This window comes from Pongo abelii, chromosome 19 (assembly GCF_028885655.2).
Source record: "Pongo abelii isolate AG06213 chromosome 19, NHGRI_mPonAbe1-v2.0_pri, whole genome shotgun sequence".
NCBI classification, from domain to species: domain Eukaryota; kingdom Metazoa; phylum Chordata; class Mammalia; order Primates; family Hominidae; genus Pongo; species Pongo abelii.
In genome coordinates this window covers 55959233-55986855 of record NC_072004.2, presented here as the reverse complement: position 1 = coordinate 55986855, position 27623 = coordinate 55959233, and the positions used below count along the sequence as shown (strand labels likewise).

The following is a 27623-nucleotide window of genomic DNA, read 5'->3' as shown; positions in this document are numbered from 1 at the left end:
AACGAGACTCTGTCTCTTAAAAAAAAAAAAAACACCAAAAACCCAACATCAGGGCTTTACCCCAAACCACTTAAATCAGAATCTCAGCAGAAGGGAAACGTGAAGGTGAAGATGGCAGTGGCCAGGGCCAGGGTCCTGGGAGTCCAGTGGCTGCAAAGGGCATCCCGGAAAGTGGTGTCACTGGGCGCACGGACAGCCTCCCGCGTGACCAATGACATGCTCCCAGGGTCCTATCCTAGGACCCCAAAAGGACGGGCCACCGCCCTCAAGAAGTATAACATGTGTGTGGGAGACTGCGAGCCTTACCCGGATGATGACATGGGGTATGGCGACTACCCAAAGCTCCCTGCATGAGAGGGATCCATGGTATAGCTGGGACCAGCTGGACCTGAGATTGAACTGGGGTGAACCGATGCACTGGCAGCTAGACATGTATACCAGGAATACATCCCCCACACCTGTTTCTTGGAATGTCATGTGTATGCAGCTGTTCGGCTTCATGGCTTTCATGATATTCATGTTCTGGGTGGGGGACATGTACCCTGTCTACCATCCTGTGGGACCAAAGCAGTATCCTTACAATAATAATCTGTACCTGGAACGAAGCGGTGATCCCTCCAAAGAACCTGAGTCGGTGGTTCACTATGAGATCTGAGGAGGCTTCGTGGGCTTTTGTGCCCTCTAACTAGGATTCCCTCATTCCTAGAAATTTAACCTTAATGAAATCCCTAATAAAACTCAGTGCTGTGGTCAAAAAAAAAAAAAAAAAAAAATCAGAATCTCTCAAAGTGAGCCCTAGGCATCAGGACTTTTCCAAAGAACCTCAGGAAATTCTCATGTGCAGCAAAGTTTGGGAACTACTGTCTTGTAGTATTCTCTGTCATTGAGATATCTGCCACATATGGACATTACATTGGGAAGTTAGTTTGCAGCATGACAGTGAGGAAGATGGAAAACCCTGCTGAAAGATATCCTTGATTTCAACATTACCTGTACCTTAAGCACAGATATAGGCATGGAATGAAAGTTTCTTCTGGGTAAAATAAAATTCTAAATCTAAAACAGCAATTTCAAGATTATGTGCTTGGTATATCAACTGTACAGTTCTAACTTCGCTATCTATTAATTGACTGTGTAGCTGTCACTAAACTGAAAATCATAAGAAATTATTCTTACCCATATGCCCAGTTGTTTCCAGAACCTTGTTTTTGACAGAAGCATGCATGTTGACCATATTTCCACTGGCCAGACTGGGCAGCCTTTGACAGCGTTTGATTGATAACTTTGGGTTCCATGTCAACAAGAACAGCCCGGGCAATTGGAACTAGAGGGGGAAAAAAACCCAAAAACATCAAAAGAAAAAAAGATTTATTATGTCTTATTTGGGTAACTCAGAGCCTAAGTGTCCAAATCCAAAAAAAAAAAAAAAAAATCCAGGGGTTGGGGATAGAAAGATCTGTCATACTGCTTAGAAATCCCAGTGGGCAGCAGCAGGCATATGCAGATGTTCACCAAGCCCAGCATTTGCTAAGCAGGCTGAATCAGTGTGGGCCTAAAAGAGTATCTGGGTCAGATTAGCCGGCGTGGTGGCATGTGCCTGTAATCCCAGCTACTCGGGAGGCTGAGGCAGGAGAATTGCTTGAACCTGGGAGGCAGAGGTTGCACTGAGCCAAGGTTGCACCACTGCACTCCAGCCTGGGTGACAGAGTGAGATTCTGTCTCAAAAAAAAAAAAAAAAAAAAGAGTACCTGGGTCAGGTCTACAAACATATGCTGAATGCTTATGATGTGCCATGGACTATGATGGGAATATGGAGATAAAGACATTAAACTAGCCTTAGAAAGGGCAGGTGGGAGACTGGGCGTGGTGGCTCATGCCTGTAATCCCAGCATTTTGGGAGGCTGAGGCAGGTGGATCACTTGAGGCCAGGAGTTGGAGACCAGCCTGGCCAACATGGTGAAATCCCGACCCTACTAAAAATACAAAATTGGCCAGGTGTGGTGGCTCACACCTGTAATCCCAGCACTTTGGGAGGCGGAGGCGGGTGGATCACCTGAGGTCAGGAGTTCAAGACCAGACTGGCCAACATGGTGAAACCCCATCTCTACTAAAAATACAAAAAATTAGCTGGGCGTGGTGGCAGGCTCCTGTAATCCCAGCTACTCGGAAGGCTGAGGCAGGAGAATCACTTGATCCTGGGAGGTGGAGGCTGCAGTGAGCCAAGATTGCGCCATTGCACTCCAGCCTGAGCAATAAAAGCAAAACACTGTCTCAAAACAAACAAACAAAAAACAAAAATACAAAATTAGCAAGACTTGGTGGCGTGTGCCTGTAATCTCAGCTACTCAGCAGGCTGAGGCACGAGAATTGCTTGAACCCAGGAGGCAGAGGTTGCAATGAGCTGCGATCACACCACTGTGCTCCAGCTTGGGCAAGAGTGAAACTCTGTCTCAGAAAAAAAAAAAAAAAAAAAAAAAGACTTGTGGGAAAGATAAACACATCAACACTTAATCACACTGCAACATGATATGACCAAACAAATCCACACCAAAGGAACATCATATTTAGAGGTACAAAATACCATGGGTCCAACATCCAGCTCAGAATTGTTGGAGCAGAGGATGGAGAAGGAGAGGGTAGAAGTGATGGATGGGGATGAAAAGCAGGTAGGGCTCAATCTTGGAAATCTTTATAGGCAATGCTAGAAAAGCTTGAATTTTATCTTTTAGGCCATGTTAAACCACCAAAAATTTTCAAGCAGGCGAAGAATAGTTAGATGTCTGTAGATCATAATTCACTGCAGCCTCAAACTCTTGAGCTCAAGCAATCCTCCCACTTTGGTCTTCTAAGTAGCTGGGACTTCAGGTGTGTGCCATTACACCTAACTAATTTTTATTGTTTATTTTCTAGAGACAGAATCTTGCTCTATTGCCCAGGCTGGTCTTGAATTCCTGGCCTCAAGCAATCCTCCCACCTTGGCCTCCCAAAACACTGGAATTACAGTGAGACACTGTGCCCAGCTGTTAGATGTCTTTTTTTTTTTTTTGAGATGGAGTCTCACTCTGTCCCCCAGGCTGGAGTGCAGTGGTGCGATCTCAGCTCACTGCCAGCTCCGCCTCCTGGGTTCACGCCATTCTCCTGCCTCAGCCTCCCAAGTAGCTGGGAATACAGGCGCCTGCCACCACGCCTGGTTAATTTTTTTGTATTTTTAGTACAGACAGGATTTTACCGTGTTAGCCAGGATGGTCTCGATCTCCTGACCTTGTGATCCGCCTGCCTCAGCCTCCCAAAGTGCTGGGATTACAGGCATGAGCCACCGCACCTGGCTGATGTCTTTTTAAACACAGCAGTACGGAGGATGGATGTGATAGACAGTAGACTCCAGGCAAGGAATCCTAAAAGGAGTGTCTTGAGACAGTCCAGGTAAGAAAGAACAAAAGCCAGACTAAAGCAACGTCAGTGAAAGTGGAAAGGGAAGAACAGTTTCAAGGAGTATATAGGAGGTCAAATAAGCAGATCTTGTTTGATGGTATGTATGCAGCAAGAGCACAAGAACAATAATGGATGCCTTGGGTATAGAGATGTTGAGTTTGAGGTTCATATGAGAGATGTGGGTGGAGATATCCACTAATCTGTCTAGAGCTTTTAAGAGAGGCTGGGCTAGAGGTCTGAAAGTCACAGGTGTAATAAATGTAGCAAACTATGAGAGTGAAATTGCCCAGAGAGAATTATGCAAGTGAGGACAGGGGAGATGCAACAACTGGAGAAGAAAAGTGGGGTGACTAGGAGAAGGAGGTTCAAGGAGAGAGTTGTTTTTTGTCTTTTTTTTTTTTTTTTTTGAGATGGAGTTTCGTTCTTGTCGCCTAGGCTGGAATGCAATGGTGCAATCTCTGCCTCCCGGGTTCAAGCGATTCTCTTGCCTCAGCCTCCCAAGTAGCTGGGATTACAGGCACGCACCACTACGCTCGGCTAATTTTTGTATTTTTAGTACAGATGAGGTTTCACCACGTTGGCCAGGCTGGTCTCGAACTCCTGACCTCTCAGGTGATTCACCCGCCTCGGCCTCCCAAAGTGTTGGGATTACAGGGATGAGCAACCATGCCTGGTCTTTTTTTTTTTTTTTTGAGATGGCTTCTTGCTCTATTTCCTAGGCTGGAGTGCAGTGGCAAGATCTCAGCTCACTGCAACCCCCCTCCCGGGTTCAAGTGATTCTCCTGCCTTAGCCTCCCGAATAACTGGGATTACAGGTATGTGCCACCATGTCCGGCTAATTTTTGTATTTTTAGTCGAGACGGGGTTTTACCCTGTTGGCCAGGCTGGTCTCTAACTCCTGACCTCAAGTGATCTGCCTGCCTCAGCCTCCCAAAGTGCTGGGATTATAGGCGTGAGCCACTGCGCCCTGCTGGAAAGAGTTTTTATATGTTACTGTTATCAAAAGCAGTAGAGAAGTAAAGTGAATTAAGAAAAGAAAGAGAGGCTGTGTACAGTGGCTCACGCCTGTAATCCCAGCACTTTGGGAAGCCTAGGTGGGCGATCATTTGAGGTCAGGAGTTCGAGACCGGCCTGACCAACATGGTAAAACCCCATCTCTACTAAAAATACAAAAAAGTTAGTTGGGCGTGGTGGCGCATGCCTATAGTCCCAGCTATTCAGGAGGCTGAGGCAGGAGAATTGCCTCAACCTGGTAGTCGGAGGTTGCAGTGAGCCGAGATCGCACCACTGCACTCCAGTCTGGGCGAAAGAGCTAGACTCCGTCTCAAAAAAAAAAAAAAAAAAAAAGAAAGAGAGCCTGTAATCCCATCACTTTGGGAGGCCAAAGCAGGCAGATCACTTGAGATCAGGTGTTCAAGACCAGCCTGGCCAACATGGCAAAACCCTGTCTCTACTAAAAATACAAAAATTAGCCAGACATGGTGGTGGGCACCTGTAATTCCAGCTACTTGGGAGGCTGAGGCAGGAGAATTGCTTGAACACGGGAGGCGGAGGTTACAGTGAGCCAAGATCATACCACTGCACTCCAGCCTGGGTGACAGAGCGAGGCTCTCTCAAAAAAAAAAAAAAAAAAAGAGAGACAGAGAAAAGAAAGCCAGACATGGTGGCATGCACTGTAGTCCCAGCTACTCAGGAGGCTGAGACCTGTGAATAGCCACCGCACTCCAGCTTGGGCAACATAGTGTAGCAAGAACCTGTCTCTATAAGAAAAAGAAAAAAAGAAAAGAAAAACAGTAGTTGGATCTGGTGATTCGGAGGTCACTGGAAACTTTTCTTAGAGCAGCTTCAATGATGCTATGAGGGGCAGAAGCAGTATCATAGGTGGTTAAGCAGGGTCCTTTTATTTTTTTTGGAAACAGAGTCTCACTCTGTCACCAGGCTGGAGGGCAGTGGTGCGGTCTCAGCTCACTGCAACCTCTGCCTCCTGGGTTCAAGTGATTCTCCTGCCTCAGCCTCCCAAGTAGCTGGGATTACAGGCACATGCCACCACGCCCAGCTAATTTTTGTATTTTTAGTAGAGATGGGGGTTTCACCATGTTGGTCAGGCTGGTCTTGAATTCCTGACCTTGTAATCCACTCGCCTCGGCCTCCCAAAGTGCTGGGATTACAGGCGTGAGCCACCACGCCCGGCCAGCAGGGTCCTCTTTTGAGAATCTTAGATGAAAGGCAAAGAGATAAGAAGAAGAAAGCTATAGTCAATAGATGAGTTTTGTTTGGTTGGTTTTAAATTGGTGAGATCTGAGCATGTAGAAGGGAAAATGTCACTGGAAAAGCAAAGATTATTAACATAGAAACGAAAAGCAAAAACAAAGTAATTCCCTAGTGAGATGGGAAGGAATGGGGTTTGAAAACCATGTGGAAGGCCTGGCTTTGAAGGGGTTGGTTATATCAGAAGAAAGGAGAGGATTGTGGGCCATACCTACCTCCATTCTCCTCCTCACTGAAGAATCTTTCTTTGCAAGATGCTTGATATGCCTCATTCTCTCTCTTAGAGCAGAGTCCCTGGGAACTGTGTGAATCACTAAGCAAAGCATCAAAAACTTCAAAACCAATCTGATTGCCACACTGACCAAGTTGCACTGTTACAATTGACATGCTGAGCCACAAACTAGGTGTATTGCCTCTAAAAACAACCTGTAATCGAAAAAAAATAGGCTTTGAGAACCACTACATTACTTACAAGAACAAATAAAATGCCATATATGTTAATTATATATCAATAAAAAGTCTTTTTTTTTTCCCCCCTGAGACGGAGTCTTGTTCTGTCACCCAGGCTAGAGTGCAGTGGCATGCTCTTGGCTCACTGCAACCTCTGCCTCCCAGGTTCAAGCGATTCTCCTGCCTCAGCCTCCTGAGTAGCTGGGATGACAGGCACGCGCCACCATGCCTGGCTAATTTTTGTATTCTTAGTAGAGATGGGGTTTCACCATGTTGGCCAGGTTGGTCTTAAACTCTTGACCTCGTGATCCACCTACCTCAGCCTCCCAAAGTGCTGGGATTACAGGTGTGAGCCACCGCACCCGGCCCAAAAAGTCATTTTAAAATGCCACATACATATATAATATCAGAGATACAACAGCTGTGTTGTCTAAGAAGCTAGTCATTCAGGGAAGTTCTCTTACTCTCTATATGGTTTTGGGATTTGTGATTTACTGTACCTGAATCCATTCATACACAGCTCAATAGTTTCCAAAATCTGATTTGTAATCACTTTTTTCCTAAACATACGTTTAAAATAAAACATTCTCCTCAGTTGAGGAGTGATAAAAGAAAAAAAGAGGCTGGGTGCGTGGCTCGCACCTGTAATCCCAGCATTTTGGGAGGCTGAGTTGGGAGGATCACATGAGCCTGGCTGTTCCAGACCTGGTCAACGTGGCAAAACCCTGTTTGTACAAAAAATACAACCATTAGCTTGGCGTGGTGGTGTGCGCCTGAAGTCCCAGCTACTCGGGAGGCTGAGGTGGGAAGATCACCTGAGCCTGGGAGGTCGAGGCTGCAGTGAGCCAAGATCTTGCCACTGCACTCCAGCCTGGGTGACAAAGTGACATCCTCCTGTCTCCAAAAAAAAAAATTAAAATAAAAAAATAAAAACAAGACAAAACAAATGCTGATTGAAGAAATTAGCAGTACCACCCTTCACACTACACGAACATGTGGAACACAGAAGTGTGCTCAACATTGTACATTCAATTAACATTAATTTTCTCTCTTCTAAATAATGGCTTACGCTTTCTCCACTAGTCTAGCCTGGTAACTTTAGTAAGACCTGTAAGAAAGATTTTGTGTTTAGCTCAGGTAGGAGAGCAAGAAAGATGCAGCTTGGAGAAAGAAAACCAGATGAAATATTAACCGGGCTCAATGGCTCATGCCTGTAATCCCAGTACTTTGGGAGGCCGAGGCGGGAGGATCACCTGAGCCCAGGGCTTGACACAGCGAGACCCTGTCTCCATTTAAAAAAGAAAGAAAGCAAAAGAAACATTAGAGCAGGTCCTCATTATTTTTACCTAGGAAAAGACAATTTTTGATAAAGACTTCACATCAGGTCTATGCAGCACTGGAAATGAGCCGCGGGTTGTGAGACAGACTCTGTGCTTAAAATGTCAAACCGGTAAAGTAGGTATATTATTATCCTCATTTTACAGATAAGGAAACTGAGGCTCTGAAAAGTTATTGACTTTTCCAAGGCCACAGAACTAGTAAACAGCAAAGCCAAAAGGTCTCCCGTTCCCCACGGGCCCCACGAGTTCCCCACACGTAACCCAACTCACCGCCAGACGCGGAGCAGAGCTACTGTCCGGTTCAAACTTCGGACCAACCTACTCACCATGCGCATGCTCACTTTCAACACGAAAAACTTACTGAGAACGAATGCGCATGTTCCATAAACGGAGAGTTTTGTTGTGTATATATTTTTTCCTATTCAGAAAGATTAATTACGCATGTTCAATTTCAATTTACGAACTTCGGCTATGGTACGCATGCTCACTGTCCACCGAAAGCTCTAGCTGACAATGCGCATGCTCTAGTCGCCAAGCGCGGCTTCGGCTGGTGTTTTGCGCATGTTTCTGCCAGCACCTGGACCCTGGTGATAGTTCTGCGCATGTCCACCGCCCACAGTTTGGCTTCACGGAACCCTGTACGCATGCTCCTGCGCTGAACTTTAGGAGCCAGTCTAGGGCCTAGGCGCAGACGCACTGAGCCTAAGCAGCCGGTGATGGCGGCAGCGGCTGTGGTGGCTGCGGTGGGTCCGGGTCCATGAGGCGACGGAGGAGGCGGGACGGCTTTTACCCAGCGCCGGACTTCCGAGACAAGGAAGCTGAGGACATGGCAGGAGTGTTTGACATAGACCTGGACCAGCCAGAGGACGCGGGCTCTGAGGATGAGCTGGAGGAGGGGGTGAGGCCCGGGGTCCCCGGGGGCCCGAGGTGACAGGGCCGGGGCGGCGGCGCGGGCTCAGGAAGCGCGGTGTGTCCTAGAGCGTGGAGACCCAGGGGGGCTCCTGAGGAGCTGAGGGTCGCGGGGCCCGAGACAGGGGAGCGGGCGGGGCGGTCATGGCCCTAGGTGTGAGGCCTCTGTGGGGCTCGCAGGTGCAGGTCGCACCCTTAGCCCCAGGTCATTGCAGCCCCGAGCAATCTGCAGAGGGAAAGAGAACGGGCGCGTGGTCGATTCCTCGAGCTGTTGGACTTGAGTGTGGCGGGGCGCGGGTGGCGTGAGCGTGTGTTGGGGAGACGGGGGCTGCTCTTGCTGGGTGTCCCGTAAGTGCAGGTGAAGTGTGGAGGGTTTCCCTTCGAGTCTAGAATTTCAAGTATTGAATCTTCAGACCTCCCACAACCACCTCTCTTCTCGGCCTGTCGCTTCTCTCCTAGGAAGCGCTCAGCTGTTAGAAGTGACAGCTGAAAACTTCTGTCGGGAGTAGCACTGCCGCTGCTGTTACAGCCACCAGGAGTTTTATTTCGGGAGCAAGGGGGCTCTGCTGCATCTTCCAATCTTCCAGGGTTTGTTTGTTTGCTTTTTTTTTTTTAACCCCCTTCCGTGTGACTTTTTAAAATAAGCATTTATAAGGACACACGGCACTTGTAACCTTTGCCCAAGTTGAAGATGTCTGTATTTTTTTCAGAATAATTAATGTAATTTTGGGGTGGAAAAAAAAACCAGTGGAAAAAAAAAAACAGTTGACAGCCTTGATTTAGCTTGCCAGAAATAAGTTGCCTGAACAGAGACTTGTGAATGGTGGTATGAGGGCTTTCCTTGCTGTAATTTAGGGTGCTAAATTTAGAATTGTATTTCCTAATGCATAGCTTGGTTTTACCTTGTCTGGCTTAGTGGTTTGTTAATCTTTATGGAATAACTTATTTTCCCTAGATAAATTTATCAAAAAATGACAAATTGCGCCTGAAGTTCAAAAATGTTGTCATACTAAACCACTGATCCTGGACCAAATGATCATCAGTTGATAACCTCTTGGTAGTTTAGCATCTAAATTCCAATGTCTAGTTGAATACATGGGTTAATGACTGATGTCAGATGTTTGCTCTAATTACATAGGGGCTTCCTTTCCCTTGCCTCACCCTCAGTTTTTCTCCTCTGGCACCTGCCCTACTGTTGACAAAAGATTGAGATGGTGTATATAAAGAATTTTGAACACTTTAAGAAACTAAGTGGCCTAAAATAATACGGTACTTTTGGTTTGTTTCTTTTGTTTTGTTTTGAGACTGGGTCTCACTCTATTGCCCAGGCTGGAGTGCAGTGGTGCGATCTCAGCTCACTGCAATCTCAGCCTCCTGAGTAGCTAGGATTACAGGCATGCACCACCACACCTGGCTAACTTTTGTATTTTTAGTAGAGACAGGGTTTCACCATATTGGCCAGGCTGTTCTCGGACTCCTGACCTCAAATGATCCACCAGCCTCGGCCTCCCAAAATGCTGGGATTATAGGCATAAACCACCGTACCCGGCCAATACTGTTGTTTTCATAATCAAATGAGACTAAATCAAAATCACGCGGTTTAGAAAGTGGGTATTGAGGTGTGTGCTTTTTCTTTTCTTTTCTTTTCTTTCTTTCTGTTTTTTTTTTTTTTGTTTGTTTTTGAGACAGAGTCTCGCTCTGTCACGCAGGCTGGAGTGCAGTGGTGTGATCTCGGCTCACTGCAACCTCCACCTCCCAGGTTCAAGCGATTCTCCTGCCTCAGCCTCCTGAGTAGCTGGGACTACAGGCGCGTGCCACCACACCTGGCTAATTTTTTGTATTTTTAGTAGAGATGGAGTTTACTGTGTTAGCCAGAATGGTCTCTATCTCTTGACCTCGTAATCCGCCCGTCTCGGCCTCCCAAAGTGCTAGGATTACAGGTGTGAGCCACTGCGCCCGGCATTTTTTTTTTTTTTTTTTTTTGAGACAGTGTCTCCCTCTATCACCCAGGCTGGAGTGCAGTGGTGCGATCTTGGCTCACTGCAGCCTCTGCCTCCCGGGTTCAAGCGATTCTCCTACCTCAGCCTCCCGAGTAGCTGGGATTACAGGGGCGCACCACATCACCCGGCAAATTTTTTGTATTTTAGTAGAGACAGGGTTTCACCATGTGCCCCAGGCTGGTCTTGAACTTCTGACCGCAGGTGATCACCTGCCTCAGTCTCCCAAAGTGCTGGGATTACAGGTGTGAGCCATCCCACCAGGCTTTTTATTTTATTTTATTTTAATTTTTTTTGAGACGGAGTCTCACTCTGTAGCCCAAGCTGGAGTGCAGTGGCCCGATCTCGGCTCACTGCAGCCTCCGCCTCCTGGGCTCAAGCGATTCTTGTGCCTCAGCCTTCCGAGTAGCTGGGACTACAGGCGCGCACCACCATCCTGGCTAATTGTTTGTATTTTAGTAGAGATGGGGTTTCACCATGTTGCCCAGGGTGGGCCCTTACTCCTGAGCTCCAGCGATCTGCCAGCCTTGGCCTCCCAAAGTGCTGGGATTACAGGCGTGAGCCACTGCATCCGGTCGGTGTGTGCTTTTTCAATGATGTTTTCATACAGAATTCCAATTAGCCTCTTAATCAAACATAATGGTACACTAGATACAATTGGAAACAAATATGAGATTACTTTCATTATATATACCATATACCATACTCTTTATCGGTTATATTGGTTCTCTATGACAGTGGCTTTGGAGCAGGGCAGGGGAGAAAACTGGACAGGAAGGTGCTTTATGTCTTCATTAGTTGAACTGATAGAATTTCCAGACTGGGTTTATTCTTTTTTTTTTTTTTTTTCTTTTCTGAGACAGAGTCTTGCTCTATTCGTCCAGGCTGGAGTGCAATGGCGCAATCTCGGCTCACTGCAGCCTCCACTTCCCAGGTTCAAGTGATTCTCCTGCCTCAGCCTCCCGAGTAGCTGGGATTACAGGCGCCCGCCACCAGGCCCGGCTAATTTTTGTATTTTTGGTAGAGACGGGGTTTCTCCATATTGGTCAGGCTGGTCCGGAACTTCCAACCTTGGGTGATCTGCCTGCCTTGGCCTCTCAAAATACAGGTGTGAGCCACCGCACCCAGCCAGGTTTATTCTTTTTTGAAAGTACAGTACTCTATTAAAATTCCTGTATAAACTGGGAATTTTCTTTTCACTTTCTTGTGTTTCAAGAACAGTAGGTGTTCCAGGGCTTTTGTCCTGCTGGGTACAAGCAAGTAGGATTTTGAGAGGGTGTGAGGAGGAGGTCAGAAAAATTGGTGGAAATAGGAAAGAGAAAGAAATATGGCCCCAACCTTGGGGAGAGAAAGTCTGGGGAAAGAGCAAAGGCAATTAAAGAGGGTTTTGAGGAAGAGACTTCTGTAAAATATGTCTTAGCAACACTTTTTGGAGTTGAAAATATTTCTTTTTAGTGTGTTGTTTTTTCTAAGAGGTGCCTCAAGATGGATAATGGAAGATTTGGAGTAGGATTGGGTTGGCAATCCAAGGAGATTCGGTGACATCCACATTACCCTGAAATAAAAAAAAAAAAAAAAAAAATTTTTGGAAAATGAGAGAAGTTTAGATTCTTAGAAAATCTTCTGATAGTTTCTATTTGTGAATTTATAGACTAATTAATTTATTACACAAAGTTTTTAAACATTGGTGCATATCAGAGCAGTCTTCCTCATTTTATAGCAAGGAAACTGAGGCATAGGCCAGATGATAGCCAAAGATCACATAGTGGTAGTGTCTTCTGACTTAATTCAGCAAGCTTCATTGCACAGGTTCTTCACTGCATTTACTGGTCGTGTTTATAATGTTCCTCTTTGTGGTATGTCAAAAGTGAATTCAGATTCCTTTGGCCATACTCACTCTGTGACCTGGAGTAAATTCCTTAATGTCTGATGTTTTCTATAACATGTGGGTTACATGAAATAAGTACATAAAGTACGGTACTCTCAAAATATCCTGGCGTATTAAACAATTAGCTAGTTCACAGAAATTCAGCTTGTCTTGTCATTGCTAAGAAACCAATCATTCAGGTTTACCCTCATATGCCTAGAGACTTAATAATTGCAGTTAAACTAGAGGTGCTGTGTTTTTACAACTGTAGTATCATAGTGTGTATTTTTTTTAAAACTAATTGATCCCGTTAGAGAGATGTGCCTTTCAAGGTACATTACAGAGTGACTATGCGTTAGTAAATGTAGGTATTTCCATAGTTTATTTAATTAGAGATTAAAAGATGAGACTAAACTGATACATTTATGGACAAAGTTGAATATCTGCCACCTAACTTAAAAAAGATCCTGTTTAAGGCCGGGCACAGTGGCTCACGCCTGTAATCCCAGCACTTTGGGAGGCCGAGGCAGGTGCATCACGAGGTCAGGAGCTGGAGACCAGCCTGGCCAATATGGTGAAACCCAGTCTCTACTAAAAATACAAAAATTAGCCAGGCATGGTGGTGCACACCTCTAGTCCCAGCTACTCAGGAGGCTGAGGCAGGAGAATCTCTTAAACCCAGGAGATGGAGGTTGCAGTGAGCCGAGATCACACCACTGCACTCCAGGCTGGGCGACAGAGTGAGATTCTGTCTCAAAAAAAAAAATAAAAAGATTCTGTTTAAATATCTCAGAGGAATATAATCAAAGCCTATTGGTAAGAGGGGAGTTTTGCGGGAGAGGGTGTCTTTTTTGTTTATTTGTTTCACTGTTGATGATATCATTTGGGGCAGTGAATTGAAACTAAGGAAAAGTTTTCCTTCAGAGAATTTAGATTGCAAAAATATTGGAATCTTCTCTGCTCTCTATAGCATTAAGAGTAGTAGAAAACTGTAATGCAATTTTAAAAATTCTCACTTTGTACTCTTAATTCAAAATTTGAAATAATCACGCAGGCTTACTGTACAAGTTTCAGATTGGGACATCAGATTTTTATTGAGTAAAAGGTTTAAAATTTTTGAAAACCAAAGTGCTATATAGATAGTATATACTCAAATATTCATGATTATGAAAAATTATAGAAAAAATATCAATACTTATCTTGCTTTGTAATATATACTTACTATAAAGCAGCAACTTTTTTTTATTTTTTATTTTTTATTTTTTTGAGACGGAGTTTTGCTCTTGTGGCCCAGGCTGGAGTGCAGTGGTGCGATCTCGGCTCACTGCAACCTCTGCCTTCTGGGTTCAAGCTATTCTCCTGCCTCAGCCTCCTGAGTAGCTGGGATTACAGGTGCCCACCACCACACCCAGCTAATTTTTTGTATTTTTTTGGTAGAAACGGGGTTTCACCATGTTGGCCAGGCTGGTCTCAAACTCTTGACCTCAGGCGATACACCCGCCTCGGCCTCCCAAAGTGCTGGGATTACAGGCATGAGCCACCGTGCCCGGCCAGCAGCAACTATTTTTAAATAGCCCAAGAGTTTAGGCAAAGTTCTACCCTTTCTTCCATTTCCTCTAAGTTACTGAATCTTGTCAATCCTAATGAACACAGCAAAGACATTGGATAGGCCATAAAGCTTAAGGCAGCAGAAAAAAATTAGGAGTAAAGAGTTTCCTGGCCTGGCGGGGTGGCTCATGCCTATAATCCCAGCACTTTGGGAGGCCAAGGTGGGCAGATCACCTGAGGTCAGGGGTTCGAGACCAGCCTGGCCAACATGGTGAAAACCCCGTCTCTATTAAAAATACAAAAATTAGCCGGGCCTGGTGTCAGGTGCCTGTAATCCCAGCTACTCGGGAGGCTGAGGCAGGAGAATCGCTTGAACCCGGGAGGCAGAGGTTGCAGTGAGCCAAGATCGCGCCATTGCACTCCAGCCTAGGGGACAAGAGCAAGACTTCATCTCAAAAAAAAAAAAAAGGAGTAAAGAGTTTCCTGTGAAAGAGAGTTGTCAGTATGTATTATATAATGTTAGCTGACACTTCTTGTTTGAGCCTTCCAGAGGTAACGCTGAGTAGCAGAAAAGATTTGTGCCTCAAATGCTTCTGTCCTAGACAGTAACGGTAGAAGTTAGCACAATATGCAGGTGCCAGCATTACAGGTCTGGCCAGCTCAGGAAATGAAACATAGCTACAGGGCATATCTTGTGAGGTGGCTTCAAAATCATGGTCCAGTCTTAACTACTTTGTAGTCTTTAATTTAGAATTAAGTAAAACTAACATTAAAGAAAAACAATTATGTAATACCAGTTTTATCACATCTGAAAGAAGTTAGTCTTTTGTCATAAAAGTGAAGCCATCCTAGGTGATTGTATAAAGCAATAAAGACAAAAAAACCTTTAACCATGACCACCCCCATATCCCACACGTAAAAGAAACTGTGTTCAGTTAAAATGGTGAGAATTGGTTTTTTTCCCCTTGATACTGCCCCATCTCTTTGCCTGTGTGTAATCATGAAATGTACATTCCTGGTATTACATGTTATCGTGATTTGGTCACACCATGAGTGAGTTATGACTAAAATTTTGTGTTTTGGGGGCATTTGAACATTTATTCTATAAGAATACTATCAGTTTTTGGCTGGGTATGATGGCTCGTGCCTGTAATCCCGGAACTTTGGGAAGCTAAGGTGGAAGGATCATTTGAGGCCAAGAGTTCAAGACTAACCTGGCCAACAAAACAAGACCCCATCTGTACAAAAAATTAAAAAAATAAATAGTGGGCATAGTAGCACACAGCACACGCCTGGCTCTTGCGACTCCAGAGGCTGAGAAGAGTTGATCACTTGAGTCCAGGAGTTTGAGCACTCCAGCCTGGGTGACAGAAACCTAGTTGCTAAACACACACACACACACACACACAACCTAGTTGCTAAACACACACACACACACACACACACACACACACCAGCCTGGGTGACAGAAACCTAGTTGCTAAACACACACACACACACACACCCCTAGTTGCTAAAAACACACACACACACACCCCCCCCAGTTGCTAAAAACACACACACACACCCCTATGTGTTTTTGTTGTGTATGTTGGCTGTGTACTGGTAGTTTTGAAGAAAGATATATTCACTTTAATATCTTAATTACTCTAAAGTTTTGGCATGATTGCTTAAAGACTTGTAATGTTTTAGAGTCTATTTTCTTTTTCTTTTTTTTTTGAGATGGAGTCTCACTCTTGTCACCCAGCCTGGAGTGCAATGGCGCGATCTTGGCTCACTGCAACCTCCACCTCCTGGGTTCAAGCGATTCTCCTGCCTCAGCCTCCTGGGTAGCTGGGATTACAGGTGCTCGCCACCTGGCCCGGCTAATTTTTGTATTTTTAGTAGAGGCAGGGTTTCTCCATGTTGGCCAGGCTGGTCTCGAACTCCCTATCTCAGGTGATCCGCCCGCCTTGGCCCCAAGGTGCTGGGATTACAGGCGTGAGCCACGCGCCTGGCCTGGAGTCTATTTTCAATTAATTAGTATCCTTTCGTGTAAACTGAGAGTTCATAATCAGATTAGATTCATTTTAAAGCTATATATTGTAATGTCAATAACTGAAATTCTGCTGCCAAGTTTTTTGTTGTTTTTTGTTTATACAATTCAGTGACTTTGAGTATATTTACAGAGTTGTGCAACCGTCACCAAAATTAGGTTTTAGAAATTTTTACCACTCGGCCGGGCGCGGTGGCTCAGGCCTGTAATCTCAGTACTTTGGGAGGCCAAGGCAGATGGATCACTTAAAGTTGGGAGTTCGAGACCAGCCTGGCCAACATGGTGAAATCCCGTCTCTACTAATAATACAAAAATACCCAGGCATGGTGGTGCATGCCTGTAATCCCAGCTACTTGAGAGACTGAGGCAGGAGAATCGCTTGAACTCGGGAGGCGGAGGTTCCCATGAGCTGAGATTGCGCCACTGCACTCCAGCCTGGGCGACAAAGTGAGACCTCATCTTTTTTTTTTTTTGAGACGGAATCTTGCTCTGTTGCCCAGGTTGGAGTACAGTGGCGCGATCTCGGCTCACTGCAAGCTCCACCTCCCAGGTTCACGCCATTCTCCTGCCTCCGCCTCCTGAGTAGCTGGGACTACAGGTGCCCGCCACCACGCCCGGCTAATGTTTTGTATTTTTAGTAGAGACGGGGTTTCACCGTGTTAGCCAGGATGGTCTCGATCTCCTGACCTTGTGATCCGCCCGCTTCAGCCTCCTAAAGTGCTGGGATTACAGGCGTGAGCCACTGTGCCTGGCCGAGACTCCATCTTAAAAAAAAAAAAAAAAAAAAAGGAAATTTTTATCACCCTATGAAGAAATTTTGGGGCCGGGCATGGTGGCTTACACCTGTAATCCCAGTACTTTGGGAGGCCAAGGCAGGTGGAGCGCATGAGCCTAGGAGTTTGAAATCAGCCTGGGCAACATAACAGCACTCTGTCTCTGAAAAAAAAAAAAAAAAAAAAAAAAAAAAGGAACAAAGTTTGGCCAATTTAGTTACTTCTGATTCTCACCCTCAGCCCCAGGCAACTAACCTATTTCTCATCTCTATAGATTTGGCTTTTCTAGGCCCAGTGTGGTGGCTCATACCTGTGATCCCAACACTTTGGGAGGCCGAGGCAGGAGGATCACTTGAGACCAGCCTGGAACATAGTGAAACCCCTGTCTCTATGAAAAATATAAAAAAATTATCCGTCTTGGCGGTGTGCAGCTGTAGTCTCAGCTACTTGGAAGGCTGAGGTTGGAGGATCGCTTGAGTCTCCAAGGTTGAGTTTGCCGTGATCCTGCCACTGCACTTCAACCTGGGCAACAGAATGAGACCCTGTCTCTGAGAAAAAAAAAAAAGCTTTTTCTGGACATTCCATATAAATGGAATCATTATAGTGTATGACGTTTTATATTTGGTGGCTTTCACTTTTTTTTTTTTTTTTTTTGAGACGGAGTCTCACTCTATCACCTAGGCTGGAGTGCAGTGGTGTGATCTCTGCTCACTGCAACCTCTGCCTCCTGGGTTCAATTCTCCTGCCTCACCCTTTTGAGTAGCTGGGACCACAGGTGTGCGCCACCACACCTGGCTAATTTTTGTATTTTTAGTAGAGATGGGGTTTTGCCATGTTAGCCAGGCTGGTCTCAAACTCCTGACCTCAAGTGATCTGTCTGCCTTGGCCTCTCAAAGTGCTGGGATTACAGGCGTGAGCCACAGCGCCCAGCTGCTTCTTTCACTTAACATAATGTTTTTGAAGATCATCTATGTTGTAACATGTATCAGTACTTCATTTCTTTTTAGGGCCAAATAGTTATTCCATTGTATGGCTACAATGCATTTTGTTTATCCATTCACCAGTTGATGTTCATTTGAGTTATTCATTCATATGTTCACTTGAATTGTGAATAAAGCATTTTTTGTTTCTTTTTTTTTGGAGATAGGGTCTTCCTCCGTTGCCCATGCTGTAGTGCAGTGGCGTGAAACAGCTTGCTGCAGCTTCACCCTCCTGGGCTGAAGTAATTCTCCTGCCTCAGTCTCTCATGTAGCTGGGACCACAGGCACGTGCCACTATTCCCAGCTAATTTTTTGATTTGTTGCAGAGATGGGGGTCTTGTGATTTTGTCCCGGTTGGTTTTAAACTCCTGGCCTCAAGCAATTCTTCTGCCTCTGCCTCCCAAAATGTTAGGATTATAGGCATGAGCCACCTCGCCTGGCCTGAATAAACCTTTTAGAAGGCTGGGTGTGGGGGCTCATGCCTATAATCCCAGCATTGTGGGAGGCTGAGGCAGGTGGATCGCTGGAGTCCAGGAGTTCCAGACCGGCCTGGGCAACATGATGAAACCTATTCTCTACAAAAAATGAACTGAGGCTGGGCACGGTGGCCTGTAATCCCAGCACTTTGGGAGGCCGAGCTGGGTGGATCATGAAGTCAAGAGTTTAAGACCAGCCTGGCCAAGATGCTGAAATCCCATCTCTACTAAAAATACAAAAATTAGCTGGGTATGGTGGCGGGTGCCTGTAATCCCAGCTACTCAGGAGGCTGAGGCAAAGAATTGCTTGAACCTGGGAGGCGGAGGTTGCAGTGACCTGAGATTGCACCACTACACTCCAGCCTGGGCGACAGAGCGAGACTCCATCTCAAAAAAAAAAAAAAAAAAAAAAAAAGAGCCGAGCATGGTGCTATGCACTTGTAGTCCCAGCTGTTCGGGAGGCTGAAGTGGGAGGATCACCTGAGTCCAGGAGGTTGAGGCTGCAGTGAGCCGTGATCGCACCACTGCACTCCAGCCTGGGTGATACAGTGACACCTGTCTCAAAAAAAAAAAAAAAGTTTTTGTGAACATTTGTGCCCAGATCTTTGTGGAGCATATACTTTTCATTTCTTTTGAGTAGATACATTGGAGTAGATTTGCTGGGTCATACAGTAGTAAGTCTATGTTTAATTTTTTAAGAGACAAACTTTTCCAACACGGTTGCACCATTTTACATTCTCACTAGCACTGTATGAGGGTTCCAGTTTCTCTCATCCTTCCCCAACTTACTTTTCCTCTTTATTATCTATTGCTATCCTAGTGGGTGTGAAGTAGCTTCTCAGTGTGGTTTTGATTTGCATTTCCCTAACAACTAATGACGTTGAACATCTTTCCATTTGCTTATTGTTCATTTGTATATTTTCTTTGGAGAAATACCTATTCAGATCCTAGCTCATTTTTCAAAAATTGGGTGTGTCATCTTTTTCTTTATATATTTTATTTATTTATTTTAGAGATGAGATCTCACTTTAGAGTTCTGGTCTCAAACTCCTGGCCTCAAGCAGTCTTCCACCTTGGCCTCCCAAAGTGCTGGGATTACAGGCATGAGCCACTATGCCTGGCCTATTTGTCTTTTTATTGTTGAGTTGGAGTAATTATTTATTTATTTATTTATTTTGAGATGGAGTCTTGTTCTGTTGCCCAGGCTGGAGTGCAGTGGCATGATCTTGGCTCACTGCAACCTTCACCTCCCAGGTTCAAGTGATTCTCCTGCCTCAGCCTCCTGAGTAGCTGGGATTACAGGTGCGCACCAACACGTCCGGCTAATTTTTGTATTTTTAGTAGAGACAGGGTTTCACCACGTTGGTCAGGCTGGTCTCGAACTCCTGACCTCATGATCCGCCCTCCTTGGCCTCCCAAAGTGTTGGGATTACAGGCGTGAGCCACTGCGCACAGCCCGGAGTAATTCTTTATATATCATTTTTGTTTTTTGAGACGGAGTCCGCTCTATTGCCCAGGCTGGAGTGCAGTGGTGCCATCTCTGCTCACTGCAACCTCTGCCTCCTGGGTTCAAGCAATTCTCCTGCCACAGCCTCCCTAGTAGCTGGGATTACAGGTGCCCATCACCACGCCCAGCTAATTTTTGTAGTTTTAGTAGAGATTGGGTTTTGCCATGTTGGCCAGGCTGGTGTCGAATTCTTGTCCTCAAATTATCCGCCTGCCTCGGCCTCCCAAAGTTCTGGGATTATAGGCGTGAGCCACTGCACCTGGCATTCTGTTTTTTTTTTTTTTTTTGAGATGGAGTCTCGTTCTGTTGCCCAGGCTGGAGTGCAGTGGCGCGATCTCAGCCCACTGCAACCTCTGCCTCCCAGTTTCAGTCAATTCTCCTGCCTCAGCCTCCCGAGTAGCTGGGACTACAGGTGCTCACCACCATGTCCAGCTCATTTTTGTATTTTTAGTAGAGATGGGGTTTCACTATGTTGGTCAGGCTGGTCTCGAACTCCTGACCTTGTGATCTGTCTGTCTCGGCCTCACAAAGTGCTGGGATTACAGGCCTGAGCCACTGCGCCTGGCTGCATTCCTTGCATAGTCTTATTCTGTGGTTTTTATTTTCTTTTTTGAGACAGGGTCTCAGTCTGTCACTCAGGCAGGAGTAGCGCAATTTTGGCTCACTGCAGCCTTGACCTCTTGGACTCAAGCAATCCTCCCACCTCATCCTCCTGAGTAGCTGGGACTACAGATGTGCGTCACTATGCCTGGCTAATTTTGTAGAGACCAGGTTTCACCATGTTGCCCAGGCTGGTCTCAAGCTCCTGAGCTCAAGTGATATGCCCGCCTCAGCCTCCCAAAGTGTTAGGATTACAAGCATGAGCCGCTGTGCTCAGTCTCTTTGAGCTTTCTTGATGGTGTTGGTGTTTTTTGATATGCAAAGGTTTTACATTTTCAGTAAATTAATTTATTGATTTTTTAAATTGTTTGTGCTTTTGGTACTGTATATAAGAAACTATTGCTTTCCCCAGGATCATGAAGATTTACTCCCTCCTATGCTTCTTTTAAGAATTTTATTTTCTTGTTAAGTTTTGGGAGGATTTTTTTTTTTTTTTTTTTTTTTGAGATGGAGTTTTGCTATTGTTGCCCAGGCTGGAGTGCAGTGGCACAATCTCAGCTCACTGCAACCTCCACCTCCTGGATTCAAGCAATTCTCCTGCCTCAGCCTCCTGAGTAGCTGGGATTACAGGCTCCCGCCACAATGCCCGGCTAATTTTTTGTATTTTTAGTAGAGACGGGGTTTCACCACGTTGGCCTGGCTGATTTTGAACTCCTGACCTCAGGTGATCCACCCGCCTCAGCCTCCCAAAGTGTTGGGATTACAGGTGTGAGCCACTGTGCCTGGCCCTTGGGAGGACCTTTTTTTTTTTTTTTTTTTTTTTTGAGATGGAGTCTTGCTCTGTTGCCCAGGCTAGAGTGGAACTCCCAGGCTTAGGTGATCATCCTGCCTCAGCCTCCTCGATAGCTGGAACTACAGGCATACAACACCACACTCAGCTCGAGTTTTATAGTTTTAGCTCCTGTATTTAGGTCTTTGCTCCATTTTGAGTTAATTTTTGTGTATAGTGTGAAGTAGCATATAGATATCCAGTTGTCCTAGCATCATTATTTGAATTGTATGTGGATATCCAGTTGTTCCAACACATTTATTGAAAGATTTCCTCTTGCCTAATGAATATTTTTGGCAGTTTTATCAAAAATTAGTTGACAATATAAATGCAAGAGTTTATTTCTGGGCTCTCAATTCTATTCTGTTGATCTATATGTCTTTCTTTATAACAGTACCACACTGCCTTGATGGCTGTAGCTTTGTAACATGTTTTGAAATTGGGAAGTGTCAGTCCTCCACCTTTGTTCTTTTTCAAGATCATATCAGTTATTTTGGGTCCCTTGCCTCCCTTCCCTTTCCCCTTCCCCTTCCCTTTCGACAGAGTCTAGCTTTGTTGCCCAGGCTGGAGTGTGCAGTGGCACGATCCGGGCTCACTGCAACCTCTGCCTCCTGGGTTCAAGCCATTCTTCTGCCTCAGCCCTGAGTAGCTGGGATTACAAGCATGGATCATCACTCCAGTTAATTTTTGTATTTTTAGTAGAGATGGGGTTTCACCGTATTGGCCAGACTGGTCTTGAACTCCTGACCTCGAGTGATCCACCTGTCTTGGCATCCTAAAGTGCTAAGATTACAGGTGTGAGCCACCACACCCGGCCTGGGTCCCTTGCATTTCTTTCTTTCTTTTCTTTTTTTGTTTTGAGATGGAGTCTCGCTCTGTCACCTGGGCTGGAGTGCAATGGTGTGATCTTGCTCACTGCAGCGTCTGCCTTATGGGTTCAAGCAATTCTCCTGCCTCAACCTCCCGAGTAGCTGAGATTACAGGCGCCCTCCACCACGCCTGGCTAATTTTTGTATTTTTAGTAGAGATGGTGTTTTGCCATGTTGGCCAGGCTGGTTTCAAACTCCTGACCTCAGGTGATCCACGTACCTTGGCCTCCAAAGTGCTGGGATTATAGACGTGAGCCACCTTGCCCGGTCCCTTGCATTTCTTTTTTTTTTTTTTTTTTTTTTTTTGAGACAGTCTCTCTCTGTCCCCCAGGCTGGACTGAGGTGGCGCGATCTCGGCTCACTGCAAGCTCCGCCTCATGGGTTCACGCCATTCTCCTGCCTCAGCCTCCCAAGTAGCTGGGACGACAGGCACCCGCCACCACACCTGGCTAATTTTTTATATTTTTAGTAGAGACGGTGTTTCACCGTGTTAGCCAGGATGGTCTCGATCTCCTGACCTCATGATCCGCCTGCCTCGGCCTCCCAAAGTGCTGGGATTACAGGCGTGAGCCACCGTGCCTGGTGGTCCCTTGCATTTCTATATGAATTTTAGGATCAGCTTGTCAATTTCTGCAAGAAAGGAACCTGGGGTTTTGATAAGATTCAGTTGAATCCGTGACGAATTTGGTTAGTATTGCCATCTTAACAATGTTAAATCTTCTGATCCATAAACATGGAATGCCTTTCCATTTATTTAGGTCGTCTTTAATTTTATTCAGCAATGTTTTATTGTTTTCAGTGTGTAAGTCTTACACTTTGGTTAATTTTTTTTTTTTTTTTTTTTTGAGACCGGGTCTCGCTCTGTTGCCCAGGCTGAAATACGGTGGCACAATCACTACCACATTGTAGCCATGACCTCCTGGACTCAAGTAATCCTGCTACCTCAGCCTCGTAAGTAGCTGGGACTACAGGCGTGTGCCACCACACCCAGCTAATTTTTAAAAATTTTTTTGTGGAGGCAGGATCTTACTGTGTTGGCCAGGCTGGTCTTGAACTCCAAGTAATCCTCCTGCCTTGGACTCCCAAAGTTATTTATGCCACTGTACCTGCCATAAATTTTTTTCTAAGCTACTTCTTAGTGATGGTATTATGAATGGAATTGTTATCTTCATTTCATTTTAGGGTTGTTCATTGCTAGTATATAGAAGGTTATTTAAATTTTGCACTCATTTATTCTATGGTCAGAATAAATGTGTGGCCAGCATGACTTCCAACTGTTTGACAATGTTGCTTAATTATTTTGTCTTGATCAGCCGCATTTTACACTAGATACCCTGGACTAGTTGTGGGTACCTTAGGCTTCGTTTATAGCATTATGTTACTCTGTGTATTAAAAGCACATCAAAATAGCACTGTGTGTAAATCATTTGATTTGTTAAGTCATATTCAGAATGTAGTGCCTTTAATTTCATAATACACAAAATATACATTTTTTTTTTGAGATGGAGTCTCACTCTGTCACTCAGGCTGGAGTGCAGTGGTGAGATCTCGGCTCACTGCAATCTTTGCCTCCCATATTGAAGAGACTCTCCTGCCTCAGCCTCCCAAGTTGCTGGGATTACAGGCACCCACCACCACGCCTGGCTAATTTTTGTATTTTTAGTAGAGACGGGGTTTCACATGTTGGCCAGGATGGTCTCAAACTTCTGACCTCAGGTGATCCACCTGCCTCGGCCTCCCAAAGTGCTGGGATTACAGGCATGAGCCACTGCACCCGGCCGAAAATATACATTTTCCAATAGACAAATGTACATTTTGAAGGAAAATTCACTTGGTTTTATTTTTTGATTAGTCATGAGTAGCCTCTACAGTTTAGTTGTCATGTAAAAAAAATTTTTTTTTTTTCGAGACAGAGTTTCGCTCTTGTTGCCCAGACTGGAGTGCAATGGCGCGATCTCGGCTCACTGCTATCTCTGCCTTCCGGGTTCAAGCGATTCTCCTGCCACATCCTCCCGAGTAGCTGGCATTGCAGGCATGGGCCACCACGCCCCACTAATTTTGTATTTTTTTAGTAGAGATGGGGTTTCTCCATGTTGGTAAGGCTGGTCTCGAACCCCCAACTTCAGGTGATCTGCCCGCCTCGGCCTCCCAAACTGCTGGGATGACAGGCATGAGTTACCACACCTGGCTTTTTTTTTTTGAGATGGAGTCTTGCTCTGTTGCCCAGGCTAGAGTGCAGTGGCACGATCTCGGCTCACTGCAACCTCTGCCTTCTGGGTTCAAGCAATTCTCCTGCCTCAGCCTCTCGAGTAGCTGGAACTACAGGCGCGTGACACCGCGCCCGGCTAATTTTTGTGTTTTTATTAGAGACTGGATTTCATCGTATTGGCCAGGCCGGTCTTGAACTCCTGACCTCGTGATCTGCCCGCATCAGCCTCCCAAAGTGCTGGGATTACAGGTGTGAGCCACCACGCCCAGTCTGTCATATAAAATTAAAAGCAAAAGCTGGGGCCGGGCATGGTGGCTCACGGCTGTAATCCCAGCACTTTGGGAAGCCGAGGAGGGCGGATCACCTGAGGTCAGGAGTTTGAGACCAGCCTCGCCAACATGGTGAAACCCCATCTCTACTAAAAATACAAAAATTAGGGCCGGGTGTGGTGACTCACGCCTGTAATCCCAGCACTTTGGGAGGCCGAGGTGGGCGGATCACAAGGTCAGGAGATCGAGACCATCCTGGCTAATATGGTGAAACCCCGTCTCTACTAAAAATACAAAAAATTAGCTGGGCGTGGTGGCAGGCACCTGTAATCCCAGCTATTCAGGAGGCTGAGGCAGGGGAATCACTTGAACCTGGGAGGTGGAGGTTGCAGTGAGCCGAGATCACGCCACTGCACTCCAGCCTGGGCGACAGAGCAAGACTCCATCTCAAAAAATATATATATACATACAAAAATTAACAAGGCGTGGTGATACACGCCTGTACTCCCAGCTACTCAGGAGGCTGAGTCAGTAGGAGAAACACTGGAACCTGGGAGGCGGAGGTTGCAGTGAGCTGAGATGGCACCGCTGCACTCCAGTCTGGGTGACAGTGAGACTCCATCACAAAAAAGAAAAAAAAAAAAACCGGGCACCTGTAGTCCCAGCTACTTGGAACGCTGAGGCAGAAGAATCACTTGAGGAGTTTAAGGCTCTGGTATGCTATGATCATACCCCTTAATAGCTGTTGACTGCATTCCAGTCTGGGCAACATAGAAAGACCTCATCTCTATTTGTAAAATAATTTAGAGTGAAATTCTCATAGTGTTGTTTGTGTACTGTATTTTGTTCATTACCATATTTGCCTGTTGTTGAAGTATAAGAGAATTGTTAGGCTGGTTTATTTCATTCATTCTCTTTCAGTTATGAGACAAAGAATTAAACCTTTAAATTTTATGTTTATGAGATTATTTCTGAAACTTTAACATATTTTTCAGGGTCAGTTAAATGAAAGCATGGACCATGGGGGAGTTGGACCATATGAACTGTAAGTTTATATGAAGAGATTTTCATTGTGTTGTCTTTCTTACAAGTAGGTTTTATCAGTTCTATTTCATAGCAATCGTGTGATTCCTGTAACCTGTTCTTAAATATGTAGTCATATTTATCAACTCGATGTATTGAATTTGGCACCAAAATCTGATCAATATTATAGCCTATCAGAGTTTTGAGATTATGTATGGATTTTGAGGAAAAGATATTAATTCAGATTCAGAGTACTAAATATGAATCTGAGTTGTTAGTTTAATATAAAGAGCCACAGTTTTAATCTTTTCTTACAGAAAAATTTGTAGAAATGCCTCAAAAAGTCAAATGCTTTCTGTTTTGCTTTAATATACAAACAGAAATTCATGCAGTCATTCAAACAGAAATTCATGCAATCCGGCTGGGCACAGTGGCTCACACCTGTAATCCCAGCACTTTGGGAGGCCAAGGTGGGCGGGTCATTTAAGGTCAGGAGTTCGAGACCAGCCTGGCCGACATGGCGAAACCCCATCTCTTCTTAAAATTCAAAAATTAGCTGGGCGACATAGCAAGACTCCGTCTCAACAGCAACAACAAAAAAGAAATTCATGTAATCTTAAGTCATTTTAGACAAGCTCCATTAGGTGAGTATGGTGATTAATCTGCTCTGTATTGTACTCTCAAGTAAAAAGCGTTGCTGTAGGAGGAGAATGAGAAGATAGATCACTCATGTAGAAAGCATTTAAATGACAGAGACAATTGCTACCCCTTTTGGATTCTTTATTTTTATTTTTTTGGAGACGGAGTCTCCCTCTGTCACCCAGGCTGGAGTGCAGTGGCGCAATCTCGGCTCACCACAACTTCCACCTCCTGGGTTCAAGCAATTGTCCTGCCTCAGCCTCCCAAGTAGCTGGGACTACAGGAGTGCACCACCACACCTGGCTAATTTTTGTTGGGGTTTTTTTTTTTTTTTTTTTTTTTAAAGACAAAGTCTCGCTCTTGTCCCCCAGGCTGGAGTGCGACGGCATGATCTCGGCCCACTGCAACCTCCGCCTCCCAGGTTCAAGCGATTCTCCTGCCTCAGCCTCCCGAATAGCTGGGATTATGGGTTGCTGCCACCATGCCTGGCTAATTTTTGTATTTTTAATAGAGACGGGGTTTCACTATGTTGGCTAGGCTGGAATTTTTGTATTTTTAGTGGAAATAGGGTTTTACCATGTTGGCCAGGCTGGTCTCAAACTCCCAACCTCAAGTGATCCGCCCACCTCAGCCTCCCAAAGTGCTGGGATTACAGGCATGAGCCACCACGCCCGTTGGATTCTTTAAATCAAGCTAATAACTTGAAAAAACAGATAGAAGAAGTTTTGTACTGTGATGTGAACTAATTGGGTAGTTTTGGAAAGATCCCTGATTTTCTGCTGACGTTGCCAAATGAGGTTGGATAATACCTAATTTCATAGATATTTTGATTGAAGTAAATTTGAATAACTAAGACTTTTTTTCTTGGTCAACTTAATAAACTTGTTCTAACTTACCTTAATTTTGGGGTGCTTGATGCTTATGAAAATAAATAATTGTCTTCTTTGTTGCACTCCTAAGAGCAAGATGGGTCACCAGCAGCTGTATTGGAGTCACCTGTGAAAATTCAGTCAGGGTTCTTGCTCTTGTTGCATCTGCTCAAACCGGCAAGGTCTGATCCAGAAATACGGCCTCAATATGTGCGCCAGTGTTTCCATCAGTACACGAAGGTTATAGGTTTCATTAAGTTGGACTAAGTGATCTTACTTGAATGGATTATCCAAGGCATCTACCCAATGTAAAACCACAGTACCTCTTTGTGCATAAAATAAACATTTATAAAATAAGTAAATAATTGATTGCCCATTCTATGAACAAGGAGGTAAATAATTATCAGGCCACCCTCCTCTTGACCTGCTGTTCTGTTTGTTTAGAGCACAGATAATTTGCTGTCATGTACTTTTTTACTTTTACTTAATTAGATTACATTTCTCTTTCTTCTTTTTCTTGACTATGCTGAAAGTAATTTAACTTTTTGCAAATTTATTTTTGGTTTTGCTTTTCTTCCCAGTGGCATGGAACATTGTGAGAAATTTGAAATCTCAGAAACTAGTGTGAACAGAGGGCCAGAAAAAATCAGACCAGAATGTTTTGAGCTACTTCGGGTACTTGGTAAAGGGGGCTATGGAAAGGTAGGCAATATTTTTGAAATGAGAGCTGTTGT

The 27623-nt window shown here is 45.0% G+C and overlaps 2 protein-coding genes and 2 pseudogenes across 20 annotated transcripts in view; 3 read left to right on the top strand and 1 right to left on the bottom strand.

Annotated features, from left to right (window-relative positions):
* The window catches only part of TUBD1 (tubulin delta 1), a 33538-nt gene extending 25541 nt beyond the window's left edge, over window positions 1-7997 (bottom strand). For 4 of the 7 annotated variants that reach the window (XM_054537023.2, XM_054537026.2, XM_054537025.2 and 1 more), the window contains exons 1-3: window positions 7852-7997; window positions 5916-6126; window positions 1177-1324 (exon numbers count right to left, since the gene is read on the bottom strand). In XM_054537023.2, the coding sequence (XP_054392998.1) occupies window positions 1177-1324; window positions 5916-6126; window positions 7852-7875 (383 nt within the window). In that variant the 5' untranslated portion in view covers window positions 7876-7997. Of the gene's footprint in view, window positions 1-1176; window positions 1325-5915; window positions 6127-7760 lie in introns of all 7 variants that reach the window. The other 3 variants (XM_054537024.2, XM_063718810.1, XM_063718811.1) reach the window with 2 other exon arrangements.
* On the top strand, window positions 11-741 carry LOC100433171 (NADH dehydrogenase [ubiquinone] 1 beta subcomplex subunit 8, mitochondrial-like; annotated as a pseudogene).
* A 110-nt stretch (window positions 7998-8107) lies between the features above and the next one.
* RPS6KB1 (ribosomal protein S6 kinase B1) overlaps window positions 8108-27623 on the top strand; it is a 123042-nt gene continuing 103526 nt past the window's right edge. For 8 of the 13 annotated variants that reach the window (XR_008515607.2, XR_008515606.2, XR_008515608.2 and 5 more), the window contains exons 1-3: window positions 8169-8388; window positions 25354-25403; window positions 27471-27591. Coding sequence is in view for 9 of the 13 variants with exons in the window: in XM_054537013.2 (XP_054392988.2) it covers window positions 8248-8388; window positions 25354-25403; window positions 27471-27591 (312 nt within the window). In the remaining 4 variants the exon portion in view is untranslated. Of the gene's footprint in view, window positions 8389-8891; window positions 8988-25353; window positions 25404-27470; window positions 27592-27623 lie in introns of those variants that run through there. The other 5 variants (XM_054537011.2, XM_054537017.2, XM_054537019.2 and 2 more) reach the window with 3 other exon arrangements.
* On the top strand, window positions 25412-27462 carry LOC129051392 (small ribosomal subunit protein uS14-like; annotated as a pseudogene).